The sequence below is a fragment of the Cyclopterus lumpus genome, chromosome 1 (genome assembly GCF_009769545.1).
Source record: "Cyclopterus lumpus isolate fCycLum1 chromosome 1, fCycLum1.pri, whole genome shotgun sequence".
In the NCBI taxonomy this organism is placed as follows: domain Eukaryota; kingdom Metazoa; phylum Chordata; class Actinopteri; order Perciformes; family Cyclopteridae; genus Cyclopterus; species Cyclopterus lumpus.
In genome coordinates, this window is record NC_046966.1 from 25951621 (window position 1) to 25979120 (window position 27500).

At 44.9% G+C, this 27500-nt stretch overlaps 2 protein-coding genes across 4 annotated transcripts in view; both read right to left on the reverse strand.

The window, feature by feature from the left end:
* LOC117730694 (transmembrane protease serine 6) overlaps nt 1-17640 on the reverse strand; it is a 17896-nt gene extending 256 nt beyond the window's left edge. The window contains exons 1-18 of the mRNA XM_034532560.1: nt 17562-17640; nt 17238-17369; nt 16744-16886; nt 16365-16432; nt 10904-11094; nt 10768-10809; nt 9856-10060; nt 9634-9770; nt 9428-9540; nt 7227-7336; nt 6365-6507; nt 6137-6235; nt 4706-4819; nt 3354-3470; nt 2795-2963; nt 2382-2641; nt 1392-1528; nt 1-215 (exon numbers count right to left, since the gene is read on the reverse strand). The exon at nt 1-215 is cut by the window's left edge and continues 256 nt beyond it. Of these exons, the coding sequence (XP_034388451.1) occupies nt 33-215; nt 1392-1528; nt 2382-2641; nt 2795-2963; nt 3354-3470; nt 4706-4819; nt 6137-6235; nt 6365-6507; nt 7227-7336; nt 9428-9540; nt 9634-9770; nt 9856-10060; nt 10768-10809; nt 10904-11094; nt 16365-16432; nt 16744-16886; nt 17238-17369; nt 17562-17640 (2442 nt within the window). The 3' untranslated portion in view covers nt 1-32. The remainder of the gene's footprint in view (nt 216-1391; nt 1529-2381; nt 2642-2794; nt 2964-3353; nt 3471-4705; nt 4820-6136; nt 6236-6364; nt 6508-7226; nt 7337-9427; nt 9541-9633; nt 9771-9855; nt 10061-10767; nt 10810-10903; nt 11095-16364; nt 16433-16743; nt 16887-17237; nt 17370-17561) is intronic.
* Nucleotides 17641-19247: 1607 nt separating this feature from the next.
* LOC117730728 (interleukin-2 receptor subunit beta-like) overlaps nt 19248-27500 on the reverse strand; it is a 13742-nt gene continuing 5489 nt past the window's right edge. The window contains exons 1-7 of one of the 3 annotated variants that reach the window (XM_034532687.1): nt 27175-27500; nt 26219-26306; nt 25882-26015; nt 25583-25799; nt 21439-21532; nt 21263-21341; nt 19248-21003 (exon numbers count right to left, since the gene is read on the reverse strand). The exon at nt 27175-27500 is cut by the window's right edge and continues 311 nt beyond it. In XM_034532687.1, the coding sequence (XP_034388578.1) occupies nt 20116-21003; nt 21263-21341; nt 21439-21532; nt 25583-25799; nt 25882-26015; nt 26219-26306; nt 27175-27198 (1524 nt within the window). In that variant the 5' untranslated portion in view covers nt 27199-27500 and the 3' untranslated portion in view covers nt 19248-20115. Of the gene's footprint in view, nt 21004-21262; nt 21342-21438; nt 21533-25582; nt 25800-25881; nt 26016-26218; nt 26307-26570; nt 26981-27174 lie in introns of those variants that run through there. The other 2 variants (XM_034532680.1, XM_034532675.1) reach the window with 2 other exon arrangements.

The following is a 27500-nucleotide window of genomic DNA, read 5'->3' on the forward strand; positions in this document are numbered from 1 at the left end:
ATATGGTTGATTATATTATTAGCTCAACTGCGTTACGGCTGTTCGATGTCTCGGGGGCTGCCGATGACCTGTTGGATCCAGTCGGTGAGCCGGGTGACGCGGGTGTAGACCCCGTAGTAGTCTGGACGCCCGCAGCCTCGACCCCAGCTCACCACGCCGGCCAGGAACCAGCGACCAGACGGCTCCTGGCACACCAAGGGGCCGCCGGAGTCCCCCTGTCAGAGACAGGAGACCACAAGAGACGGTAAATAAAGATGGAGACCACAAGAGAAGGTAACTAAAGATGGTGACCACAAGAGACGGTAAATAAAGATGGAGACAACAAGAGAAGATAACTAAAGATGGTGACCACAAGAGACGGTAACTAAAGATGGTGACCACAAGAGAAGGTAACTAAAGATGGTGACCACAAGAGAAGGTAACTAAAGATGGTGACCACAAGAGACGGTAACTAAAGATGGAGACCACAAGAGACGGTAAATAAAGATGGAGACCACAAGAGAAGGTAACTAAAGATGGAGACCACAAGAGACGGTAAATAAAGATGGAGACCACAAGAGAAGGTAACTAAAGATGGAGACCACAAGAGACGGTAAATAAAGATGGAGACCACAAGAGAAGGTAACTAAAGATGGTGACCACAAGAGAAGATAACTAAAGATGGAGACCACAAGAGAAGGTAACTAAAGACGGTGACCACAAGAGAAGGTAACTAAAGATGGAGACCACAAGAGAAGGTAACTAAAGATGGAGACCACAAGAGAAGGTAACAAGAGAAGATAACTAAAGACGGTGACCACAAGAGAAGGTAACAAGAGAAGATAACTAAAGATGGTGACCACAAGAGAAGGTAACAAGAGAAGATAACTAAAGATGGTGACCACAAGAGAAGGTAACTAAAGATGGTGACCACAAGAGAAGATAACTAAAGATGGTGACCACAAGAGAAGCTAACTAAAGACGGTGACCACAAGAGAAGGTAACAAGAGAAGATAACTAAAGATGGTGACCACAAGAGAAGGTAACAAGAGAAGCTAACTAAAGATGGTGACCACAAGAGAAGATAACTAAAGATGGAGACCACAAGAGAAGGTAACTAAAGACGGTGACCACAAGAGAAGGTAACTAAAGATGGAGACCACAAGAGAAGGTAACAAGAGAAGATAACTAAAGACGGTGACCACAAGAGAAGGTAACAAGAGAAGATAACTAAAGATGGTGACCACAAGAGAAGCTAACTAAAGATGGTGACCACAAGAGAAGCTAACTAAAGACGGTGACCACAAGAGAAGGTAACAAGAGAAGATAACTAAAGATGGTGACCACAAGAGAAGATAACTAAAGATGGTGACCACAAGAGAAGATAACTAAAGATGTGTGTGTATATGTACCTGACAGGCGTCTTTGTCTCCGCTGCGGTAGCCGGCGCAAAGCATTCTGGGAGTGACCAGGTGGCCGTAGGTGCGAACGCAGGCTTCCTCGCTGACCAGCCGAACGTCCACCTTCTGCAGCACGTTACTGGCGCTGCCTGAAGAGGGGAGGGGTCAAAGGTCAACGGGTGTCAATCAAAAGGATTTAACCACAGCGCTGCTCCTGTCAAAGGTCACAAAGACATCTTGAGATGTCTCCAGCAGAAAGCTCCGCCCACATCCCTCTAACTCCTTTCCATTTAAATGAGCTTGTTTCATACTTCCCATAAAACTACAAAGACTCCACATCTCGCTCCGCTAACTCAAAGTGCTGCTGGGATTTCCTGCTTGTGTTTCACAGGCTGCTCATAAACCCTTCCTGTGCACAAACTGCATCATTCTGCATGAAACCAGAAGCCACTTTTACTGCTCGTCCTGTACATAAAACATCCGGCTGCAGGAAATAAACCTACGAGTCAAAAGCACCAAATAAAAGTCTTAAAACGTTTGTGATTACAAACCTGCGTAGCTTCCCTTAAAAGCCTCCCGAGGGTCACGGACACTGAAGCACGAGGTTATAATGAAAAACAACTCATTTACCTGGAGAACAGATGGCAGACTTACTGCATTTAAAGTGGGTTTTATTACGCAACTAACGTGCTAAGCTAACGTGCTAACGTAACGTAATGTAACGTACGCAAGTTACATATCAAACGCACTTATTTTTCGTATGTTTTCGCTACGAATGCTAAACCCACGCTAGAGGCAGCACGGGGTGTCACATGTTGTTAAGGGGTCAGGGGTTAAATCTGAGACAGGAGGAACTCTCACTTCCTGTCACACCTGTCCCAGAACCACTCCCCCTCCTCTTCCATCCCCTGCATGCCCCGCCCACATCCTCACCTGCTTCCCACGTCCCTAATCGGCCCGGCAGTACATTGAGCAGCACCCCCCCCCCCTTCCCCTGCTCACCCCCCTCTCGGAGAGACCCCCAGCCGGTGACCCAGCACAGCAGGCCCGGCTCCAGCTGGTGGGTGGGCGGCGGCAGGCAGGCGGGCCGGGCCGCGGCAGGTCGCTCCAGCTTCAGCAGGGCCAGGTCGTAGTCGTGGGACTCGTCGTCGTAGTACTGGTGCAGGTGGATCCGCTGGACCCGAGCCACCTCCTCAGTGGGGCTGCCGGGGCTGAGCAGCAGTTTGCCCAGGTAGACGGTCCACAGCGAGGGGGAGTACAGGCTGCACCGGAGGACAGGTAACTATTAAATATAGTTCTGTGTGGTTACTGTGTGGTCCCAGAGATCAGAAGTGTTCCTCTTCAGCTGGAGTTTGGGTCCGAAGACACAAACAAACAAGTGTGGAGGAAAAGTACACAACGCGGTTCTCTCTCACCGGTCGTCATAGAAACAGTGGGCAGCGGACACCACCCATTGGCTGGAGATCAACACGCCCCCGCAGATGTGGGTTCCCCGCACCTGAAGGCTGGCCTGCCATGGCCACTCCCCCTCCGTGGAATTGGTCCCGCCCACTATGCGACCGGACAGCTGCCTCAGGCCGCAGTCTGGATGCACACGGAAATATGAAAACACACAGCTGAATATATGCTTAATATACTAATATAAAATACACTTGAGAATTACCTGAGAATAAAGTAAAAATATTGCGTGTGATTTTCTTTTTTTCATATTTTTCATATTTTCTTATTTTCATATTTTTTTCTTTTAACTTTTATTTAAAAAAAGGTTGAAATCTGTCCCAGAAAGATTCAGCCATCTTGTATTTAATCAGCGGTTGACACCACCAACTCTTTATCATTATTATGGGATGCTTTGTGACCCGGTCCTGTGTTTGTGTGACCCGTCTTAGGGTCATTCCTACTACAACCACTAGAGGGAGACGTGGTCTTCTTGTGCTGGTGATCAGCCAATCGATGACGAGCATGAAGTCTCACCGCAGCGCTCCTCGTCGGAGGCGTCGGGGCAGTCGCTGACGAAGTCACACTCTGGGTTTGGCTTCTTCAGACACGACCCATCAGCACACACATAGGTCATGTCTGTACACGGCACACCTGGACACACACACACACACACACACACACATAGGTCATGTCTGTACACGGCACACCTGGACACACACACACACACACACACACACACACACACACACACATAGGTCATGTCTGTACACGGCACACCTGGACACACACACACACACACACACACACACACACACAGGTCATGTCTGTACACGGCACACCTGGACACACACACACACACACACACACACACACACACAGGTCATGTCTGTACACGGCACACCTGGACACACACACACACACACACACACACACACACACACACACAGGTCATGTCTGTACACGGCACACCTGGACACACACACACACACACACACACACACACAGGTCATGTCTGTACACGGCACACCTGGACACACACACACACACACACACACACACATAGGTCATGTCTGTACACGGCACACCTGGACACACACACACACACACACACACACACACACACACACATAGGTCATGTCTGTACACGGCACACCTGGACACACACACACACACACACACACACACACACACAGGTCATGTCTGTACACGGCACACCTGGACACACACACACACACACACACACACACACACACACAGGTCATGTCTGTACACGGCACACCTGGACACACACACACACACACACACACACACACAGGTCATGTCTGTACACGGCACACCTGGACACACACACACACACACACACACACACACACACATAGGTCATGTCTGTACACGGCACACCTGGACACACACACACACACACACACACATAGGTCATGTCTGTACACGGCACACCTGGACACACACACACACACACACAGGTCATGTCTGTACACGGCACACCTGGACACACACACACACACACACACACACAGGTCATGTCTGTACACGGCACACCTGGACACACACACACACACACACACACACACATAGGTAATGTCTGTACACGGCACACCTGGACACACACACACACGCACACACACACACACACAGGTCATGTCTGTACACGGCACACCTGGACACACACACACACACACACACACACACACACAGGTCATGTCTGTACACGGCACACCTGGACACACACACACACACACACACACACACATAGGTAATGTCTGTACACGGCACACCTGAAGACACACACACACACACACACGTATGTGTATGCTTTGCTGCTGTTAGAGCGTCCAGTGTGTGTGTGTGTGTGTGTGTGTGTGTGTCACCATCAGTGCAGTTCATCTCGTCCGTGGCTTCGGGGCAGTCTGGGAGTTGGTCACACACCTTGTAGTAGTCCACACACTGACTGTCCTCTGGACACTGGTACTGTGCCACACACACTGAAACACACACACACACGCACACACACACACAATGTATTGAAAGGTTTTGTATTTTGGAACATGAAACATTAATCAGAGGCAGTCGGCTGTGCTTTTCATTTTCAGTTTAAATTTACATTTTCATTCAGTTTCTGAAGTGACCATATCTGGACTGAGGAGGAGTGACCTAGAGAACTGTCAATCACCTGGTAGCCCCGCCCCAAAGCATCCCCTGCTTTATGGTCTGTTTGACTCTAAATGACCATAATTTACTAAATGAACATCACGCTGTATAGAAGAAGACTTGAAACTAGAGATTGAGACCAAAAACTAATGTTTACAATGTTTACTGAGGGAATACATCAAGAGAAGTAGAGTCATTTATATAGACTTCTATACAACCAGAGGAGTCGCCCCCTGGTGGTCAGGAGAGAGAATGCAGCTTTAACACATGAAGCATAGACTTCTATACAACCAGAGGAGTCACCCCCTGGTGGTCAGGAGAGAGAATGCAGCTTTAACACATGAAGCATAGACTTCTATACAACCAGAGGAGTCGCCCCCTGGTGGTCAGGAGAGAGAATGCAGCTTTAACACATGAAACATAGACTTCTATACAACCAGAGGAGTCGCCCCCTGGTGGTCAGGAGAGAGAATGCAGCTTTAACACATGAAACATAGACTTCTATACAACCAGAGGAGTCGCCCCCTGGTGGTCAGGAGAGAGAATGCAGCTTTAACACATGAAGCATAGACTTCTATACAACCAGAGGAGTCGCCCCCTGGTGGTCAGGAGAGAGAATGCAGCTTTAACACATGAAGCATAGACTTCTATACAACCAGAGGAGTCGCTCCCTGGTGGTCAGGAGGGAGAATGCAGCTTCAACACATGAAGCATAGACTTCTATACAACCAGAGGAGTCGCCCCCTGGTGGTCAGTAGAGAGAATGCAGCTTTAACACATGAAGCATAGACTTCTATACAACCAGAGGAGTCGCCCCCTGGTGGTCAGAAGAGAGAATGCAGCTCTAACACACGAAGCATAGACTTCTATACAACCAGAGGAGTCGCCCCCTGGTGGTCAGGAGAGAGAATGCAGCTTTAACACATGAAGCATAGACTTCTATACAACCAGAGGAGTCGCTCCCTGGTGGTCAGGAGGGAGAATGCAGCTTCAACACATGAAGCATAGACTTCTATACAACCAGAGGAGTCGCCCCCTGGTGGTCAGTAGAGAGAATGCAGCTTTAAGACATGAAGCATAGACTTCACATCTTAGAACTAGAGGCTTCAACAGAACAACACATTCAATCTATTTAAGACATAAATAAATACCACAGTTCCTCTCGTCCAGTCCGTTGGGACAGTCCTTGATTCCATCACAAGCAGGAACACACAGGCCGTTAACAGAGCACAGGAACTGACCTGGACACGCTGTAAAGCACACACACACACACACACACACACACACACACACACACACACACACACATTACAAAAACCTTTTCATGAACACCAGTGACACCCAACAGAGACGTCACTGAGCACACGTCCACGTCGTACGATCTGATAGGTTGAAGACGCCGTAGCGCAGCTGGAGTCCCGGCCCGGTGAGCGACACCTCCGACGTCATCACCACGGTGGTCGTGGCGGCGAGCAGGAAGAGGCGTTCGTGGTACGGCTGCAGGCCTCTGGAGCCGCACAGTCTGAGAGAGGACACGGAGAAACAACACGGGACCTTAAGAAGGACACAAACCTACAAACCAGAAACAATAAACTGTTTAATTACACACAAATGTAAAGCGTAGAATGATTTGATGATATGTAGCACACGTTTACTGTGTGACTCGTTCTATTTGAGTGTTATGAAACTAACCAAAGGTCTGCACATGAGACCTGGATGGAAACCTTTCACATGCAGATACTCGCTTCCTGTTAGACACCAAACCACACACAGGTGCACGTAGAAATACACAATAGCTGGCCAACTGTTCTGATCTCTCTGCTCTTCTTTGTTCCAGGAGAATCATTTTAGTTTTTTTACCATGTTGTCTATTTATTGCTGCCACCTGCATGTTAGCGGGCGAAAGAGGAAGGAGGAATCGACCTCAAACGTCCGTGCAGATTAAGACGTTGAGCTTTTGCAAGTGGACATTTTGTGCAAGAAATGCCCAAATGCCCACAAAGAGACACAAAACGACTTCAAAGAGACACTATATGACTACAAATTGACACAAAATGACCAAAAAGACACTTAAAACACAAAAGAGACTGAAATTGACTACAAAGAAATGCAAAACCGCAGCACAGAGACACAACGATGATGAAAAGGGGCAGAACTACCGCAGATAGACACAAAACCCAAAATAAACTACACAAAGACTCAACAAGACACAAAATGGCAGCTCACTGTGGCCCGGCCTACCTGCGGTTCTGGATGGTCCACTGTCCCTGGGTGCAGGCCTGGTTGTAGCTGGCTCTGCTCAGCTCGTAGCCCTCAAACTCCAGAGACAAGCCCACCCCTCCACTGGGCGTCTGAGACCACACAGAAAACAACACAACGTTAAAACTCATACAAACATACATGGTCACCGGGAAGTAATGAATCTGTCTCCATCAATCAATATGTTGGAGACATGGACAGATTACTGAACCAGGCAAAGAGTCAGGGGCCAAAGAGTCAGGGGCCAAAGAGTCAGGGGCCAAAGAGTCAGGGGCCAAAGAGTCAGGGGCCAAAGAGTCAGGGGCCAAAGAGTCAGGGAACCAAAGAGTGAGGGAACCAAAGAGTGAGGGAACCAAAGAGTCAGGGGCCAAAGAGTCAGGGGCCAAAGAGTCAGGGAACCAAAGAGTGAGGGAACCAAAGAGTGAGGGAACCAAAGAGTCAGGGGCCAAAGAGTCAGGGGCCAAAGAGTCAGGGGCCAAAGAGTCAGGGAACCAAAGAGTGAGGGAACCAAAGAGTTAGGGGCCAAAGAGTCAGGGGCCAAAGAGTCAGGGAACCAAAGAGTTAAGGGCCAAAGAGTCAGGGGCCAAAGAGTCAGGGAACCAAAGAGTTAAGGGCCAAAGAGTCAGGGGCCAAAGAGTCAGGGAACCAAAGAGTTAAGGGCCAAAGAGTCAGGGAACCAAAGAGTGAGGGAACCAAAGAGTCAGGAGACCAAAGAGTCAGGGGCCAAAGAGTCAGGGAACCAAAGAGTCAGGGGCCAAAGAGTCAGGGGCCAAAGAGTCAGGGGCCAAAGAGTCAGGGAACCAAAGAGTCAGGGGCCAAAGAGTCAGGGGCCAAAGAGTCAGGGAACCAAAGAGTGAGGGAACCAAAGAGTGAGGGAACCAAATAGTCAGGGGCCAAAGAGTCAGGGAACCAAAGAGTCAGGGGCCAAAGAGTCAGGGCCAAAGAGTCAGGGGCCAAAGAGTCAGGGCCAAAGAGTCAGGGGCCAAAGAGTCAGGGGCCAAAGAGTCAGGGGCCAAAGAGTCAGGGCCAAAGAGTCAGGGGCCAAAGAGTCAGGGCCAAAGAGTCAGGGGCCAAAGAGTGAGGGAACCAAAGAGTGAGGGAACCAAAGAGTCAGGGGCCAAAGAGTCAGGGGCCAAAGAGTCAGGGGCCAAAGAGTCAGGGAACCAAAGAGTGAGGGAACCAAAGAGTGAGGGAACCAAAGAGTGAGGGAACCAAAGAGTCAGGGGCCAAAGAGTCAGGGGCCAAAGAGTCAGGGGCCAAAGAGTCAGGGAACCAAAGAGTGAGGGAACCAAAGAGTTAGGGGCCAAAGAGTCAGGGGCCAAAGAGTCAGGGAACCAAAGAGTTAAGGGCCAACGAGTCAGGGAACCAAAGAGTGAGGGAACCAAAGAGTCAGGGGACCAAAGAGTCAGGGGCCAAAGAGTCAGGGAACCAAAGAGTCAGGGGCCAAAGAGTCAGGGGCCAAAGAGTCAGGGAACCAAAGAGTGAGGGAACCAAAGAGTGAGGGAACCAAATAGTCAGGGGCCAAAGAGTCAGGGAACCAAAGAGTCAGGGGCCAAAGAGTCAGGGCCAAAGAGTCAGGGGCCAAAGAGTCAGGGCCAAAGAGTCAGGGGCCAAAGAGTCAGGGGCCAAAGAGTCAGGGCCAAAGAGTCAGGGGCCAAAGAGTCAGGGGCCAAAGAGTCAGGGCCAAAGAGTCAGGGGCCAAAGAGTCAGGGCCAAAGAGTCAGGGGCCTTCACTTACAAAACAGCAGTCAAAGCGACAGGTACCAACCAGGAAGAGACTAAAAATGGCCTCAAAGAAGAAAATAAAACAACCACAAATAGACACAAAGAGACTCACACCGACTGTAAAAAGGAGCAAAACAACTACGAAGAGACACTAAATTACCAAAAAGAGACACTGAAATACCACAAAGTAACCAAAACAACTACAAAGAGACAAAACACAACAACTAAGACACACTTAATGACCACAAAGAGACACAAAACAACTTAAAAGAGACACGAAACCACTGCAGAGACACTAAATGACCAAAAGAGACATTTGACTAAAAAGTTACATTAAATGACCAAAAAGAGACAAAGAGACAGGAAATGATCACAAAATAAAACAAATCAACTACAAAGAGACAGTAAACGACCACAAAACAGATGCATAACTAGAACCAAGGGCCTGACGGTCTCACAGTAAAGCTCCAGGTACAGTTGGTGTCGGGGGGGTAGTAGCTGGGGAAGAAGGGCGTGCTCAGCGTCCCCTGGACCCCCGAGACGGCCTTCAGCTCTATCGTGGAGTTACAGCCTGACAAAGAGAGAAGTATTTCAATCCATCTCGCGGAACGATTCTGAACGAGTCAAAGACGGCCCGGGGGTCGGGGGGGTCAGGTGGTCTCACCCTGGCGGTCCCAGGCCTGTGCAGACAGAGAGAAGGGGTCCTTGTAGTTGTACAGACCCTGTTTCCAAACCACCGTCATCCACTCGCCTGAAGACAGGACCCTCACCACCCGCTCGTGTCTGCTGCAGCCGTACACTCTGGAGACCAAGTTTAATATGAATGAACACAAAGGGTCATAATGGTCTTTGTAGCCTGAAACGCCCCCCAGCGGAGGGCACTCACGATGTGATGAGGCGGGAGTCGGAGGGCGTGAGGGAGTCGTACGCCACCAGCCGGTCCCGGCACTCCGGCAGCAGCCACTCCATGCGGAGCTCCAGCTGGGCCCCGGGTCCGGCCTGGAGGTGCCACATGCAGGAGGAGCGCTGCATGTCGGGCCCACGGAGAGCCGAGCGGCCGCCGGACGCCACCTTCTGGTAGCGGTAGCAGTCTGGTGGCAAAACCACACCGTTAGATTCAGGCCTCGATCTATGCTTGGATTCACTGGATTCACTGAAACACTAAATTAATGTCAAAACTATTCATACCAGCATGCAAAATGATGCGAATATGCAATTAAATGAATTTAAAGGTTGAAATAGAGTCTGCAAAAGGCCGAGGAACAACACGTTAAGAGTTTAGGCAGCAAAGCTACTCAGTTATGTTTCTGAACATATTGCTGTTGAGGTTAAAATAACTACGGAATAAATCAACGTTGCTTTCCACGACGAACGAACAGGTCTGAAGATCTTTCTTCAGTTGATGAGGTCAAAGGTCAGTCAGGTGCCATGCAGCCCAGAGATACTTCCTCCCCATCGACTTACATCCAGAAAGAGACGACTGTGGATACTTCTGGGGTAAAGCAGCGTCCCACTACAGACGATGAATATGCATGTCTGTTTATAGAATATTTAGATCACAAGGTCATTTTTAAAGCTCTACAAAACACTAACAGTTGACGTGAATGAGAACCAGGCAGGGAGGCGGGGCTAAAGAGATGAGTTGTACCCTTATATTCTGACCACGTGATTGGTTGATGTCTTTATTTGTGGTAAAGATCTCCGCTTAATAATGACCCAAACAGATTGGCATGCTTAATCACAATGAAATCAAAAATATTATGATACTAAAATTATGAAACCAAAGGAGGGCTGATACCAAACGAGGAGGTCAAAAGCTCTACGACTTTGGAGTCGGTGTCTGTCGGGGAGCAAAAAGGCAGAAGAGAAATTAAACTTCAGAAACAAATCTTTTTCCAGCTTCTCCCTTCTAACGTCTCGTCTGTCGCGCTCACCGCTGACGGACAGCGAGCGGAGGCGGACGAGGTATCCGCTGCAGCCGGCCGCCGCCTCCTCCCCCCCGGACCCGCCGCGCCCCCTCAGGCCCTCCTCCAGGCTCCTGGTCACCTCCTCCAGGGTGAGCCTCCCAACATGGCTGCCCGGCACGGACATCACTATCCAGAAGTGAGCCACGACGCTGCCCTCCCTGAGGAACCAGAGGAAAGGCAGGTTGCACCTGTAACCACGCCCCCAACCGTGATGTCACGGTGACCCACAGGGTCTACAGCTAAACTACTAGTTAGGTTTAAACAACTAAACTACTAGTTAGGTTTAGACAACTAAACTACAAGTTAGGTTTAAACAACTAAACTACTAGTTAGGTTTAAACAACTAAACTACTAGTTAGGTTCAAACAACTAAACTACTAGTTAGGTTTAGACAACTAAACTACTCAGTTAGGTTTAGACAACTAAACTACTAGTTAGGTTTAGATAACTAAACTACTAGTTAGGTTTAAACAACTAAACTACTAGTTAGGTTTAAACAACTAAACTACTCAGTTAGGTTTAAACAACTAAACTACTAGTTAGGTTTAGACAACTAAACTACTAAGTTAGCTTTAAACAACTAAACTACTCAGTTAGGTTTAGACAACTAAACTACTAGTTAGGTTTAGATAACTAAACTACTCAGTTAGGTTTAGACAACTAAACTACTAGTTAGGTTTAGACAACTAAACTACTCAGTTAGGTTTAGATAACTAAACTACTAGTTAGGTTTAAACAACTAAACTACTAGTTAGGTTTAGATAACTAAACTACTAGTTAGGTTTAAACAACTAAACTACTCAGTTAGGTTTAGACAACTAAACTACTAGTTAGGTTTAGATAACTAAACTACTAGTTAGGTTTAAACAACTAAACTACTCAGTTAGGTTTAGACAACTAAACTACTAGTTAGGTTTAGATAACTAAACTACTCAGTTAGGTTTAGACAACTAAACTACTCAGTTAGGTTTAGATAACTAAACTACTAGTTAGGTTTAGACAACTAAACTACAAGTTAGGTTTAAACAACTAAACTACTAGTTAGGTTTAAACAACTAAACTACTAGTTAGGTTTAAACAACTAAACTACTAGTTAGGTTTAGATAACTAAACTACTAGTTAGGTTTAGACAACTAAACTACTAGTTAGGTTTAGATAACTAAACTACTAGTTAGGTTTAGACAACTAAACTACTAAGTTAGCTTTAAACAACTAAACTACTCAGTTAGGTTTAAACAACTAAACTACTAGTTAGGTTTAGATAACTAAACTACTAGTTAGGTTTAAACAACTAAACTACTAGTTAGGTTTAAACAACTAAACTACTAGTTAGGTTCAAACAACTAAACTACTAGTTAGGTTTAGAAAACTAAACTACTCAGTTAGGTTTAAACAACTAAACTACTAGTTAGGTTTAGATAACTAAACTACTAGTTAGGTTTAGACAACTAAACTACTAGTTAGGTTTAAACAACTAAACTACTAGTTAGGTTTAGATAACTAAACTACTAGTTAGGTTTAGACAACTAAACTACTAGTTAGGTTTAGATAACTAAACTACTAGTTAGGTTTAAACAACTAAACTACCAGTTAGGTTTAAACAACTAAACTACTCAGTTAGGTTTAAACAACTAAACTACTAGTTAGGTTTAGACAACTAAACTACTAAGTTAGCTTTAAACAACTAAACTACTCAGTTAGGTTTAGACAACTAAACTACTAGTTAGGTTTAGATAACTAAACTACTCAGTTAGGTTTAGACAACTAAACTACTAGTTAGGTTTAGACAACTAAACTACTCAGTTAGGTTTAGATAACTAAACTACTAGTTAGGTTTAAACAACTAAACTACTAGTTAGGTTTAGATAACTAAACTACTAGTTAGGTTTAAACAACTAAACTACTCAGTTAGGTTTAGACAACTAAACTACTAGTTAGGTTTAAACAACTAAACTACTCAGTTAGGTTTAGACAACTAAACTACTAGTTAGGTTTAGATAACTAAACTACTAGTTAGGTTTAAACAACTAAACTACTCAGTTAGGTTTAGACAACTAAACTACTAGTTAGGTTTAGATAACTAAACTACTCAGTTAGGTTTAGACAACTAAACTACTCAGTTAGGTTTAGATAACTAAACTACTAGTTAGGTTTAAACAACTAAACTACAAGTTAGGTTTAAACAACTAAACTACTAGTTAGGTTTAAACAACTAAACTACTAGTTAGGTTTAGACAACTAAACTACTAGTTAGGTTTAGATAACTAAACTACTAGTTAGGTTTAAACAACTAAACTACTAGTTAGGTTTAAACAACTAAACTACTCAGTTAGGTTTAAACAACTAAACTACTAGTTAGGTTTAAACAACTAAACTACTCAGTTAGGTTTAAACAACTAAACTACTAGTTAGGTTTAGACAACTAAACTACTAAGTTAGCTTTAAACAACTAAACTACTCAGTTAGGTTTAGACAACTAAACTACTAGTTAGGTTTAGATAACTAAACTACTCAGTTAGGTTTAGACAACTAAACTACTAGTTAGGTTTAGACAACTAAACTACTCAGTTAGGTTTAGATAACTAAACTACTAGTTAGGTTTAAACAACTAAACTACTAGTTAGGTTTAGATAACTAAACTACTAGTTAGGTTTAAACAACTAAACTACTCAGTTAGGTTTAGACAACTAAACTACTAGTTAGGTTTAGATAACTAAACTACTAGTTAGGTTTAAACAACTAAACTACTCAGTTAGGTTTAGACAACTAAACTACTAGTTAGGTTTAGATAACTAAACTACTCAGTTAGGTTTAGACAACTAAACTACTCAGTTAGGTTTAGATAACTAAACTACTAGTTAGGTTTAGACAACTAAACTACAAGTTAGGTTTAAACAACTAAACTACTAGTTAGGTTTAAACAACTAAACTACTAGTTAGGTTTAAACAACTAAACTACTAGTTAGGTTTAGACAACTAAACTACTCAGTTAGGTTTAAACAACTAAACTACTAGTTAGGTTTAGATAACTAAACTACTAGTTAGGTTTAGATAACTAAACTACTAGTTAGGTTTAGACAACTAAACTACTAAGTTAGCTTTAAACAACTAAACTACTCAGTTAGGTTTAAACAACTAAACTACTAGTTAGGTTTAGATAACTAAACTACTAGTTAGGTTTAAACAACTAAACTACTAGTTAGGTTTAAACAACTAAACTACTAGTTAGGTTCAAACAACTAAACTACTAGTTAGGTTCAAACAACTAAACTACTAGTTAGGTTTAGAAAACTAAACTACTCAGTTAGGTTTAAACAACTAAACTACTAGTTAGGTTTAGATAACTAAACTACTAGTTAGGTTTAGACAACTAAACTACTAGTTAGGTTCAAACAACTAAACTACTAGTTAGGTTTAGATAACTAAACTACTAGTTAGGTTTAGACAACTAAACTACTAGTTAGGTTTAGATAACTAAACTACTAGTTAGGTTTAAACAACTAAACTACCAGTTAGGTTTAAACAACTAAACTACTCAGTTAGGTTTAAACAACTAAACTACTAGTTAGGTTTAGACAACTAAACTACTAAGTTAGCTTTAAACAACTAAACTACTCAGTTAGGTTTAGACAACTAAACTACTAGTTAGGTTTAGATAACTAAACTACTCAGTTAGGTTTAGACAACTAAACTACTAGTTAGGTTTAGACAACTAAACTACTCAGTTAGGTTTAGATAACTAAACTACTAGTTAGGTTTAAACAACTAAACTACTAGTTAGGTTTAGATAACTAAACTACTAGTTAGGTTTAAACAACTAAACTACTCAGTTAGGTTTAGACAACTAAACTACTAGTTAGGTTTAGATAACTAAACTACTAGTTAGGTTTAAACAACTAAACTACTCAGTTAGGTTTAGACAACTAAACTACTAGTTAGGTTTAGATAACTAAACTACTCAGTTAGGTTTAGACAACTAAACTACTCAGTTAGGTTTAGATAACTAAACTACTAGTTAGGTTTAAACAACTAAACTACAAGTTAGGTTTAAACAACTAAACTACTAGTTAGGTTTAAACAACTAAACTACTAGTTAGGTTTAAACAACTAAACTACTAGTTAGGTTTAGACAACTAAACTACTCAGTTAGGTTTAGACAACTAAACTACTAGTTAGGTTTAGATAACTAAACTACTCAGTTAGGTTTAGACAACTAAATACTCAGTTAGGTTTAAACAACTAAACTACTAGTTAGGTTTAGACAACTAAACTACTAGTTAGGTTTAAACCACTAAACTACTCAGTTAGGTTTAGACAACTAAACTACTAGTTAGGTTTAGACAACTAAACTACTAGTTAGGTTTAGATAACTAAACTACTCAGTTAGGTTTAGACAACTAAATACTCAGTTAGGTTTAGACAACTAAACTACTAGTTAGGTTTAGACAACTAAACTACTAGTTAGGTTTAGATAACTAAACTACTAGTTAGGTTTAAACAACTAAACTACTCAGTTGGGTTTAAACAACTAAACTACTAGTTAGGTTTAAACAACTAAACTACTAGTTAGGTTTAAACAACTAAACTACTCAGTTGGGTTTAAACAACTAAACTACTAGTTAGATTTAGACAACTAAACTACTAGTTAGGTTTAGACAACTAAACTACTAGTTAGGTTTAGATAACTAAACTACTCATTTAGGTTTAGACAACTAAACTACTAGTTAGGTTTAGATAACTAAACTACTAGTTAGGTTTAAACAACTAAACTACTAGTTAGGTTTAAACAACTAAACTACTCAGTTGGGTTTAAACAACTAAACTACTAGTTAGATTTAGACAACTAAACTACTCAGTTAGCTTTAAACAACTAAACTACTAACTAGGTTTAAACTCCGCTCCCTCGGTCGGCCCACCTGTGTCTCGTGGTTCTGATGAGTTTCTTGCTATGTTTCCTGTTTGTTGTTGGTTTTATTGACCTGATCCTACTCCATTTGTGATTTTGCAAGTTTCTAGATGTTCAATTCCTCATCTTTGGACTCAGCGACCTTTTTCTTTTTGGGATGCTCTCTTTATAAAATCTCAATTAAATGTCCCATCTCCGTTTGTTGTACACAGTTTACATGATGTCCTACGAAAAGTTACTCCTTTAGTTCTGCTTGTTGCATGTAGACGGTCCTTTCAAAATAAACTTCCGTCTTCACGGGAAACTAAGCAACTAAACTACTACGTTAAGTTTAGGAAAAGATCGTTTGGGTTAAAATAACTACTGAAGTTCAGAAGTTAGGAGAACAAACACAACCAGCAACGTGTTGTGAGGGTTTAGCTGTGAATGCTGGATGAGACCACATGGGGGCGCCGTCATTCTCACCGTGATAATATTCCTGGTTATTGTTCCGGTGTGTAAAAAAAAGTTTGATCCACGTACCCAAAGGCGAACACAGTGGAGTAGTTAAAGTATCGAGAGAGACTGGAGCCCATCATTATCTTCTTCACCTGAAAGACAGAGGAAGACCAGTCTCAGAACCCTCACCGACGATAGACAGAGAGCTGCAGGAATGAGTCCTGAAACCGGTCTCCTCAAAACCGGAACGCCGTCTGCTCGGACGGAGGCGATGGGACTAGTGGCATGAGAGCCACTGATACTAGGGTCGTTGGTCCTGCCAATGAATGCCGATTGTGAACTCGAGACAAAAGCCAGATGTTAGTGGGTTTCTGTCCAGTGGGAAAAAAGGTTTTACGGTTGTTACGGAAACAGAAAACCAGGAGGAAGTCATTCTGCACCAGCGTCTGAGGAACCCGCTCACCATGATCTGGACGCCGCGGGCCTCCTCCTTGAAGGCAGCGCTGCCGTGAGAGGACAGATCTGCAGAGAAGTTCCTGTTGAGGATGGACAGGTAGGCGGTGTACTGCTGCCGGACTCGAGGCTCCAGCACCCAGACCCTGTACTCTGTCACGCAGGAAGGGGCGAAGGTCAACACGGCCCGGACAAGCACACAGCGATGCTAGCAGAGCTACAGCGGTGCTTTGAGATGCTAACGTGCTCGCGATGCTAACAGGCCGATGCATCGCGTCTTAGTGCGGCCTGTTAGCCGTTCGCTAACTAGCAGTGAACACAAATATGCAGCTCCAGCTGGCGGGAATGCTTTTTAAAAGCTTAATAAGTCATAAACCAAAACCATCGGACACATTTAATTATTACATTACAACCTGGAGGGGTCGTGAATGTCTGAATCCATCAAATAGTTGTTTAGTTGTTGAGGTCATTCACAAATAAAGCGGAAGAGAGAAAACGGCGTACCCAGGAAGTACCAGGCCAGCGTGGCTCCCGCGGCTGCGAGGATGATGATGAGCAAGGCCAGGACCCATTTACAGGACCGAGCCTTCCTGGTGGGCGGAGCCACAGCTTCTTCCTGTTGAGATGCAGGTGCAACTTTTGATTTGTTTTGTTTTTGGGTAAAACATATAAAACCCGGCGGTCTGTAGGGTCACAATCTGGACTACATGACCCACAACGGAGCCACCAACGGCTTTAATTGGGTTAAAGGTCACACTTTGACATGCGATAAATGAGAATATTGTAAGCGTGTGTGTGTGTGTGTGTGTGTGTGTGTGTGTGCATTACTGACCCCGTGGTTCAGGGCAGCAGGCGTGACCACCCGGTCGCGTGAGGTCGACTTCTTGGAGCCGCGGCCGAGCGCCATCGCTTCACCGCGCGTCCTTCACTCCTCCAGGAATCATCTGGCTCTCCGTCGAGGGCTCATCGGGTCGGAATTCAGCAGCTTTTCAGCTGGAAAGCAGACGTTAAGCAGCAGTCGTTAAGCAGTCGTTAAGCAGACGGTAAGCAGTCGTTAAGCAGACGGTAAGCAGTCGTTAAACAGACGTTAAGCAGTCGTTAAGCAGACGGTAAGCAGTCGTTAAACAGACGTTAAGCAGTCGTTAAAGATGTTAAACAGACGTTAAACAGACGTTAACCAGACGTTAAACAGATGTTAAACAGACGTTAAGCAGATGTTAAGCAGCAGTCGTTAAGCAGATGGTAAGCAGTCGTTAAGCAGACGTTAAACAGATGGTAAGCAGTCGTTAAGCAGACGGTAAACAGACGTTAAGCAGTCGTTAAACAGACGTTAAGCGGTCGTTAAGCAGACGTTAAACAGACAGTAAGCAGTCGTTAAGCGGTCATTAAGCAAACGTTAAACAGACGGTAAGCAGTCATTAAGCAGACGTTAAGCAGTCGTTAAGCAGACGTTAAGCAGTCGTTAAACAGACATTAAGCAGTCGTTAAACAGACATTAAGCAGTCGTTAAGCAGCTTCGTTAAGCAGTCGTTAAACAGACGTTAAGCAGTCGTTAAGCAAACGTTAAGCAACCGTTAAACAGACGTTAAGCAGACGTTAAACAGACGGTAAGCTGTCGTTAAACAGACATTAAGCAGTCGTTAAACAGACATTAAGCAGTCGTTAAGCAGCTTCGTTAAGCAGTCGTTAAACAGACGTTAAGCAGTCGTTAAGCAAACGTTAAGCAACCGTTAAACAGACGTTAAGCAGACGTTAAACAGACGGTAAGCTGTCGTTAAACAGACGTTAAGCGGTCGTTAAGCAGACGTTAAGCAGACGTTAAGCAGTCGTTAAGCGGCCGTTAAGCAAACGTTAAACAGACGTTAAGCGGTCGTTAAACAGACGTTAAGCAGTCGTTAAGCGGTCGTTAAGCAAACGTTAAACAGACGGTAAGCAGACGTTAAACAGACGGTAAGCTGTCGTTAAACAGACGTTAAGCGGTCGTGGTGCTCCAGCAGAACGGCTCCGTCTGTGTTTGTAAGTCCAAAGGTAAAACCAGAACAAGATAAATCAATATTTCCCAGAAGCTGGTTGAGTGCAGTGGAGCTGCCGGCTCAGTCTCGTCCCACCTGTTGTCGAGCACCTTCCCGTCTCAGGGGAGCGTACCTGTGCACCAGCTGAGCGCTCATCGTCGCCTAGCCGACGCAGCAATGAGGCCGCAAACAAGAACTCCCTCGTGGGCGAGGGAGAGAAAGACTTTGAGTATTAAAGGATTCAAAGAATTCATCTTCATCTCTGGTTTCTTCTCTCTGGATCAAACCAACAAGAACTCAACAATACGTTTACAACATGTAGACAAACACTCACATTTTTTCAGGAATTCCACTTTTATTTTTAGAAATATATATTTGTATGCATGTCATAACATACAAAACAACAACAAAACAATAACAGGACAAATGAATGGCAACAATGAAACACTTTTATATTTATTTGTTGAAAAATATATTTTCATGAATAATACAAAACAACAACAACTTTTAAATTATTTTATTATAGCTGCCATAATGAGTATATAAATATATTCTTTATTTTTTTAAATATATGCCATTAAAGTTATGGCTCTGAGGTTTCGACCACCAGGGGCGCTAGAGAGCAATGTTCTGGTTAAAGAGTTCACGAGTGTGGAAGCATTCAACATGAACATGAACCCACGATTCTTCACTATGAAGACAAAGATGCTCGGCACAAAAAACCTGTTAGAGCCAAAAAATGCAAACGTATCAAAGAATTTACGAGCATAAAGTCGTACAAAATGCTCTCTGAGATTAATAAGTCATCAATTTAATTTCTACTTTGATCTGAAAGACGCACGTCCACGGTTTCTGTCATGTTTCCTGCACATGTCATGAATAAAAGTCATATAACTCATAAGATTCAGATATTTTCATCTATTTCTCACGCGGCAGCTCAAGTTTTTAACGCTGGAGCAAAACTTGCAAAGTGAAGCTATGAGGCTCCTAAAACTAAACTAATTTAGATTTAAGATTTTGTCAGTTTATTCTCATAATTTTCCCACTTTACTGAATATCACCCCCACCTGCTCAGCTCAGTAATTGGTTTACTTTACCTACAATGTCCCTCGTATATATATATATATATATATATATATATATATATACAGTATATAAAAACAACCAGAGCATAATTGGGAGGATGAAGCTTATTTCTTTTCTCTTTTTGTTTCTGTTTTAATAATATTCTCGTATTTTTTTATGTTTTTTTCTTTATGCTCAAAGAAGCTGCAGTAAAATGAGATTATGAATAGAGAGATAATATTCAGAATAAAACCCAAAGCATTCTTTGAAAGCAGCCGGTCTTTGAGAGTTAAGTAAAGCCGCTCTTACATGTATCCGTCACCAGAGGGCTCCACCGACCTGCTCGTGGACTCCAATAAAAGACTGGGCAGAGGTCCCTGAGCTGGACTCAACCCTGACCCGCTGCAGTTGGACGGCGGCGCCGCGAACAGGGGCAGGAAGCATGGGGAGGAGCTGCAAGGAGGAGGACGCAGGAGGCAGGTGGAGGAGGAGGATTCATCCACGGCCTCCTCCTCGCCAACGCCGCTGAGGCCTGAATCCGTGTTCCGGAGCTCGGGGCCGCCTGGCGGCGTTTGGACTCGCTCGTAACCGGAGCAAACCCGGATGGACCCGTTGCCCAAAACACCTCCCAGCAACTTCTGAACATCGACTTCTGGCCCGTCCCCTTCCTCGCTCTCCTCCTCGCCCTGCATTGCATTCATGCTATCCGCCTCCAGGCTGTCTTGGCTGACCTCCTCGCCGCTGCACACGCCCGAATCCAGACTCTGGAGCCGGACGCGCTCCACCTGGACCTTCTCGGCCCTCTCGTAGTCCGACACCACCGGCATGGAGTCGCCGCCTTTGGAGAGCAGCAGTCGGACCTCCGATTCTTCTTCTTCCCCTCTGACTTCCTGTTCCACCGTTTCCTCTTGACCGCCAACGGGCCCGTAGGGTGTGTCGGCGACGCAGGGCGCCAGGTTCCCCGCGGTGAGCGAGGAGACGGGAGGAGGACACAGCTCGGAGTAACTGGGGTTGGAGAAGTTGGAGCCGGTCGACTCGTGGCTGCTTTCGCTCCTCATCTTCTCCAGCAGCACCGCCTCCGGGTGGCGCCGCGCCACGCCGTCCACGGCGGAGCTGACCTCCACGGAGACCATTTCCACGGGTTTGAGGAGGGAGTGAAAGGACTCGCCGGTGAAGTGAGGGCTCAACCAGCTCTGCAGGGGGAGAAGGGGAAAGGATGGGGTTCAAAAAACAAAGAAATGTGCAGAATAAGGTTGTAAAGCTGCAGCGACATGGTTTTCATCTTTCATGAAGGTCACTTGTTTCTACATCCTGCGTCATGCCCAGCTCGGCCTTCTCTAATATGCGTTCTCATGAATGTGTTATTTGGTTATTTGGCGTCCTGTTTAGAGGGAAGGGGGCAGAGGGGGAGAAAAGAAGTGACCTCATGAACACCAGGTAGGGGGCGCTCACCTGGAAGTCGACGTCCTGCAGGAAGGACTTGGCCGGGTTGGGGACAGGCGTCCCTGTGATGCTCTTCACCATGTAAACCCTACGACACAGAGCCACGTCAGCTCCACACAACAACAACCACACAACAACAACAACAACCATACGTTCTCTGGGAGCCGCTCGGCGCTGGTGCTCACCAGCTGCTTTTGTTGGTCTTGAAGCCGACGCCCACCAGAAACACGGCGAACGCCGCTGCCGTGGCGACCATGACCAGGACGGCTACATTGAGATCTGACGGACAGAAATAATAACGCAGCTGTCATCGCACTGCAAGGAACATCATGCAAAGGAACAAAGACATTTCATAGAGCGTGACATTGGAATCAGAATTATGAGTTTATTTGCCGAGTTCGTTGAACATACAAGGAATGTGACTTGGTGAGCAATAAACATAGAATAACACAATGTGGGTCTCTTTATAGTAATGTTGCTTTGTTTCTAGACTGTGTGTCTTTGTATCTCTGTGGTATCTTTGTATCTTTGTAGTCTCTTTGTGGTCTCTTTGTGTCTCTTTGTGGTCTCTTTGTGTCTCTTTGTAGTCTCCTTGTGTCTCTTTGTAGTCTCTTTGTTGTCTCTTTGTGTCTCTTTGTAGTCTCCTTGTGTCTCTTTGTAGTCTCCTTGTGTCTCTTTGTAGTCTCTTTGTAGTCTCTTTGTTGTCTCTTTGTGTCTCTTTGTAGTCTCCTTGTGTCTCTTTGTAGTCTCCTTGTGTCTCTTTGTAGCCTCTTTGTATCTCTTTGTGTCTCTTTGTGGCCTCTTTGTATCTCTTTGTAGTCTCCTTGTGTCTCTTTGTGGTCTCTTTGTGTCTCTTTGTAGTCTCTTTGTATCACTTTGTAGTCTCTTTGTGTCTCTTTGTAGTCTCCTTGTGTTTCTTTGTATATTTTTGTAGTCTCTTTGTGTCTCTGTGTAGTCTCTTTGTATCTCTTTGTGTCTATTTTTGGTCTCTTTGTGTCTCTGTGTAGTCTCTTTGTGTCTATTTGTAGTCTCTTTGTGTCTCTTTGTGGTCTCTTTGTATCTTTGTAGTCTCTTTGTGTCTCTTTGTATCTTTGTATCTCTTTGTGTCTCTTTGTAGTCTCTTTGTAGTCTCTTTGTATCTCTTTGTGGTCTCTTTGTGTCTCTTTGTAGTCTCTTTGTATCTCTTTGTATCTCTTTGTGTCTATTTGTATCTCTTTGTCTCTTTGTGGTCTCTTTGTATCTTTGTAGTCTCTTTGTGTCTTTTGTAGTCTCTTTGTATCTCTTTGTGTCTCTTTGTGGTCTCTTTGTCTCTTTGTATCTCTTTGTCTCTTTGTGTCTCTTTGTGGTCTCTTTGTAGTCTCTTTGTGGTCTTTTGTCTCTTTGTGTCTCTTTGTAGTCTCTTTGTGTCTCTTTGTATCTCTTTGTCTATTTATGTCTCTTTGTAGTCTCTTTGTGTCTCTTTGTATCTTTGTAGTCTCTTTGTGGTCTTGTGTCTCTTTGTGTCTCTTTGTGGTCTCTTTGTCTCTTTGTCTCTTTGTGTCTCTTTGTAGTCTCTTTGTGTCTCTTTGTGGTCTCTTTGTCTCTTTGTGGTCTCTCTGTATCTCTTTGTGGTCTCTTTGTCTCTTTGTGTCTCTTTGTAGTCTCTTTTTGTCTCTTTGTAGTCTCTTTGTGGTCTCTTTGTGTCTCTTTGTGGTCTCTTTGTCTCTTTGTGTCTCTTTGTGGTCTCTTTGTATCTTTGTAGTCTCTTTGTGGTCTCTTTGTCTCTTTGTGGTCTCTTTGTCTCTTTGTGTCTCTTTGTGGTCTATTTGTGTCTCTTTGTATCTTTGTAGTCTCTTTGTGGTCTCTTTGTCTCTTTGTGTCTCTTTGTAGTCTCTTTGTGTCTCTTTGTATCTTTGTAGTCTCTTTGTGGTCTCTTTGTCTCTTTGTGTCTCTTTGTGGTCTCTTTGTATCTCTTTGTGGTCTCTTTGTCTCTTTGTAGTCTCTTTGTGGTCTCTTTGTCTCTTTGTGGTCTCTTTGTCTCTTTGTGTCTCTTTGTGGTCTCTTTGTCTCTTTGTATCTCTTTGTGTCTCTTTGTAGTCTCTTTGTGGTCTCTTTGTCTCTTTGTGTCTCTGTGGTCTCTTTGTCTCTTTGTCTCTTTGTCTCTTTGTCTCTTTGTGTCTCTTTGTAGTCTCTTTGTGTCTCTTTGTATCTTTGTGTCTCTTTGTAGTCTATTTGTGTCTCTTTGTGGTCTCTTTGTCTCTTTGTATCTCTTTGTCTCTTTGTGTCTCTTTGTAGTCTCTTTGTGTCTCTTTGTATCTTTGTAGTCTCTTTGTGGTCTTTTGTCTCTTTGTGGTCTCTTTGTGGTCTCTTTGTCTCTTTGTGTCTCTTTGTAGTCTATTTGTGGTCTCTTTGTGGTCTCTTTGTGTCTCTTTGTAGTCTATTTGTGGTCTCTTTGTAGTCTATTTGTGTCTCTTTGTGGTCTCTTTGTCTCTGTGTGTCTCTTTGTGGTCTCTTTGTGGTCTCTGTGTGGTCTCTTTGTATCTTTGTAGTCTCTTTGTGGTCTCTTTGTCTCTCTGTGTCTCTTTGTAGTCTCTTTGTGGTCTCTTTGTATCTTTGTAGTCTCTTTGTAGTCTCTTTGTGTCTCTTTGTGTCTCTTTGTGTCTCTTTGTGGTCTCTTTGTGGTCTCTTTGTGGTCTCTTTGTCTCTCTTTGTGTCTCTTTGTAGCCTCTTTGTATCTCTTTGTGTCTCTTTGTGGCCTCTTTGTATCTCTTTGTAGTCTCCTTGTGTCTCTTTGTGGTCTCTTTGTGTCTCTTTGTAGTCTCTTTGTATCACTTTGTAGTCTCTTTGTGTCTCTTTGTAGTCTCCTTGTGTTTCTTTGTATATTTTTGTAGTCTCTTTGTGTCTCTGTGTAGTCTCTTTGTATCTCTTTGTGTCTCTTTTTGGTCTCTTTGTGTCTCTGTGTAGTCTCTTTGTGTCTCTTTGTAGTCTCTTTGTGTCTATTTGTAGTCTCTTTGTGTCTCTTTGTAGTCTCTTTGTATCTCTTTGTGGTCTCTTTGTGTCTCTTTGTAGTCTCTTTGTATCTCTTTGTATCTCTTTGTGTCTATTTGTATCTCTTTGTCTCTTTGTGGTCTCTTTGTATCTTTGTGTCTCTTTTTATCTTTGTAGTCTCTTTGTGGTCTTTTGTCTCTTTGTGTCTTTTGTAGTCTCTTTGTATCTCTTTGTGGTCTCTTTATCTCTTTGTATCTCTTTGTCTCTTTGTGTCTCTTTGTAGTCTCTTTGTAGTCTCTTTGTGGTCTTTTGTCTCTTTGTGTCTCTTTGTGTCTCTTTGTAGTCTCTTTGTGTCTCTTTGTGTCTCTTTGTGGTCTCTTTGTGGTCTCTTTGTATCTTTGTAGTCTCTTTGTGGTCTTTTGTTTCTTTGTGTCTATTTGTAGTCTCTTTGTGTCTCTTTGTGGTCTCTTTGTCTCTTTGTATCTCTTTGTCTCTTTGTATCTTTGTAGTCTCTTTGTGGTCTTGTGTCTCTTTGTGTCTCTTTGTGGTCTCTTTGTCTCTTTGTGTCTCTTTGTGTCTCTTTGTGTCTCTTTGTGGTCTCTTTGTCTCTTTGTGGTCTCTTTGTATCTCTTTGTGGTCTCTTTGTCTCTTTGTGTCTCTTTGTAGTCTCTTTTTGTCTATTTGTAGTCTCTTTGTGGTCTCTTTGTGGTCTCTTTGTCTCTTTGTATCTCTTTGTGTCTCTTTGTGGTCTCTTTGTCTCTTTGTGTCTTTTTGTGGTCTCGTTGTCTCTTTGTGTCTCTTTGTGTCTCTTTGTGGTCTCTTTGTCTCTTTGTATCTCTTTGTCTCTTTGTGTCTCTTTGTAGTCTCTTTGTGTCTCTTTGTGTCTCTTTTTATCTTTGTAGTCTCTTTGTGGTCTTTTGTCTCTTTGTGGTCTCTTTGTCTCTTTGTGTCTCTTTGTAGTCTCTTTGTGGTCTCTTTGTCGCTTTGTAGTCTCTTTGTGGTCTCTTTGTGTCTCTTTGTGTCTCTTTGTGGTCTCTTTGTCTCTTTGTGTCTCTTTGTCTCTTTGTATCTCTTTGTCTCTTTGTGTCTCTTTGTGGTCTCTTTGTAGTCTCTTTGTAGTCTCTTTGTGGTCTCTTTGTCTCTTTGTGGTCTCTTTGTCTCTTTGTGTCTCTTTGTGGTCTCTTTGTGGTCATTCTGAGTCTCCTTGAGTGACATTGTGTCCAGTAATCCATCTACGATCATAACTCATGAACTCTTCCCATCTGCAGACAAATGTAATTATTGATTGTATTCAATGTGTTTAGTCAACGTGACACGTGATTTATGATTGTGAAGTATCCTGTTCAACTGAAGAGCGTTTACCTGGCGCCCGTTGTCTTGTCCTCCCGACGCTCGATACCCACGATGCAACGGGGCTCCAGTCGCTCCAGCTGGACTTGAGGTCTCTATCGGTGGTCTTCGCTCGGGTGCGGGCCTCGTACTGCTGGCCTCGCGTCAGCTGATCCAGGTCCAGCTGCCGCTCCGCGGGGAAGATCGATTCATGATCTGCGGAGAAGTCGTTCTTCCGCACCGAGGCGTCCTGCCGGGGAGGAAGCGAGCGCACGGTCAGCGCGAAGGTCACGTGTCAACGCTCAATGGACTCAACGAGAACAAACACACACCGTCCACGACTGGGCCTCCTGTTTCCACTGCAGCTGTGAGCTGTAAGAGGACAGACGGCCATGAGCGGCGGCGCGGGGGACCCAGGACACGGTGGAGGAGTTGACCTTTGGTGGAGGCGGAGGGTCCAGCTTTACTGCAGCGGCACACCGTTAGTTTAGAGGTGTGTGTGTGTGTGTGTGTGTGTGTGTGTGTGTGTGTGTGTGTGTGTGTCTGTGTGTGTGTGTGTGTGTGTGTGTCTGTGTCTGTGTCTGTGTCTGTGTGTGTGTGTGTGTGTGTGTGTGTGTGTGTGTGTGTGTGTGTGTGTGTGTGTGTGTGTGTGTGTGTACATGTACTCACTGTGACATGCTGGCTTGTACGACGTGCTCAAAGTGAGCCCCCCAGGGTTACAGCTCAGATCGATGGAGAGAACATGGAAGCTCTGAAACTGAGAAAGAACGATTCATCAGACGATGAACAAGTGTCATGTTTTGTTTTGTTTGGTCAACGACTCCACTTCTCTCTCCTGACCACCAGGGGGCGACTCCTCTGGTTGTATAGAAGTCCATACAAGTCCTCCCTCTCCTCCTCCTCCCCCTCCCCCCTCCTCTCCTCCTCCTCCTCTCCTCCACCCCCTCTCCTCTCCCCCTCCTCTCCTCCTCTCCTCCTCCTCCTCTCCTCCTCCTCCTCTCCTCCTCCTCCTCCTCCTCACCTGGCCCTCCTTGCTGAAGGTCATGGAGCACTCCTTGATGGGGGTGGAGGCGTCTCCCGGCTCCACCCCCTCTCCTCTCCTCCTCCTCCTCCTCTCCTCCTCCTCCTCCTCCTCCTCCTCCTCCTCCTCACCTGGCCCTCCTTGCTGAAGGTCATGGAGCACTCCTTGATGGGGGTGGAGGCGTCTCCCGTCTCCACCCCCTCTCCTCTCCTCCTCCTCTCCTCCTCCTCCTCCTCTCCTCCTCCTCCTCCTCCTCCTCCTCCTCCTCCTCCTCCTCCTCCTCCTCACCTGGCCCTCCTTGCTGAAGGTCATGGAGCACTCCTTGATGGGGGTGGAGGCGTCTCCCGTCTCCACCCCCTCTCCTCTCCCCCTCCTCTCCTCCTCTCCTCCTCCTCCTCTCCTCCTCCTCCTCCTCTCCTCCTCCTCCTCCTCCTCCTCCTCCTCACCTGGCCCTCCTTGCTGAAGGTCATGGAGCACTCCTTGATGGGGGTGGAGGCGTCTCCCGTCTCCACCCCCTCTCCTCTCCCCCTCCTCTCCTCCTCTCCTCCTCCTCCTCTCCTCCTCCTCCTCCTCTCCTCCTCCTCCTCCTCCTCCTCCTCCTCACCTGGCCCTCCTTGCTGAAGGTCATGGAGCACTCCTTGATGGGGGTGGAGTCGTCTCCCGGCTCCACCCCCTCTCCTCTCCTCCTCTCCTCCTCCTCCTCCTCCTCTCCTCCTCCTCCTCCTCCTCCTCCTCCTCACCTGGCCCTCCTTGCTGAAGGTCATGGAGCACTCCTTGATGGGGGTGGAGTCGTCTCCCGGCTCCACCCCCTCTCCTCTCCTCCTCTCCTCCTCCTCCTCCTCCTCTCCTCCTCCTCCTCCTCCTCCTCCTCCTCACCTGGCCCTCCTTGCTGAAGGTCATGGAGCACTCCTTGATGGGGGTGGAGTCGTC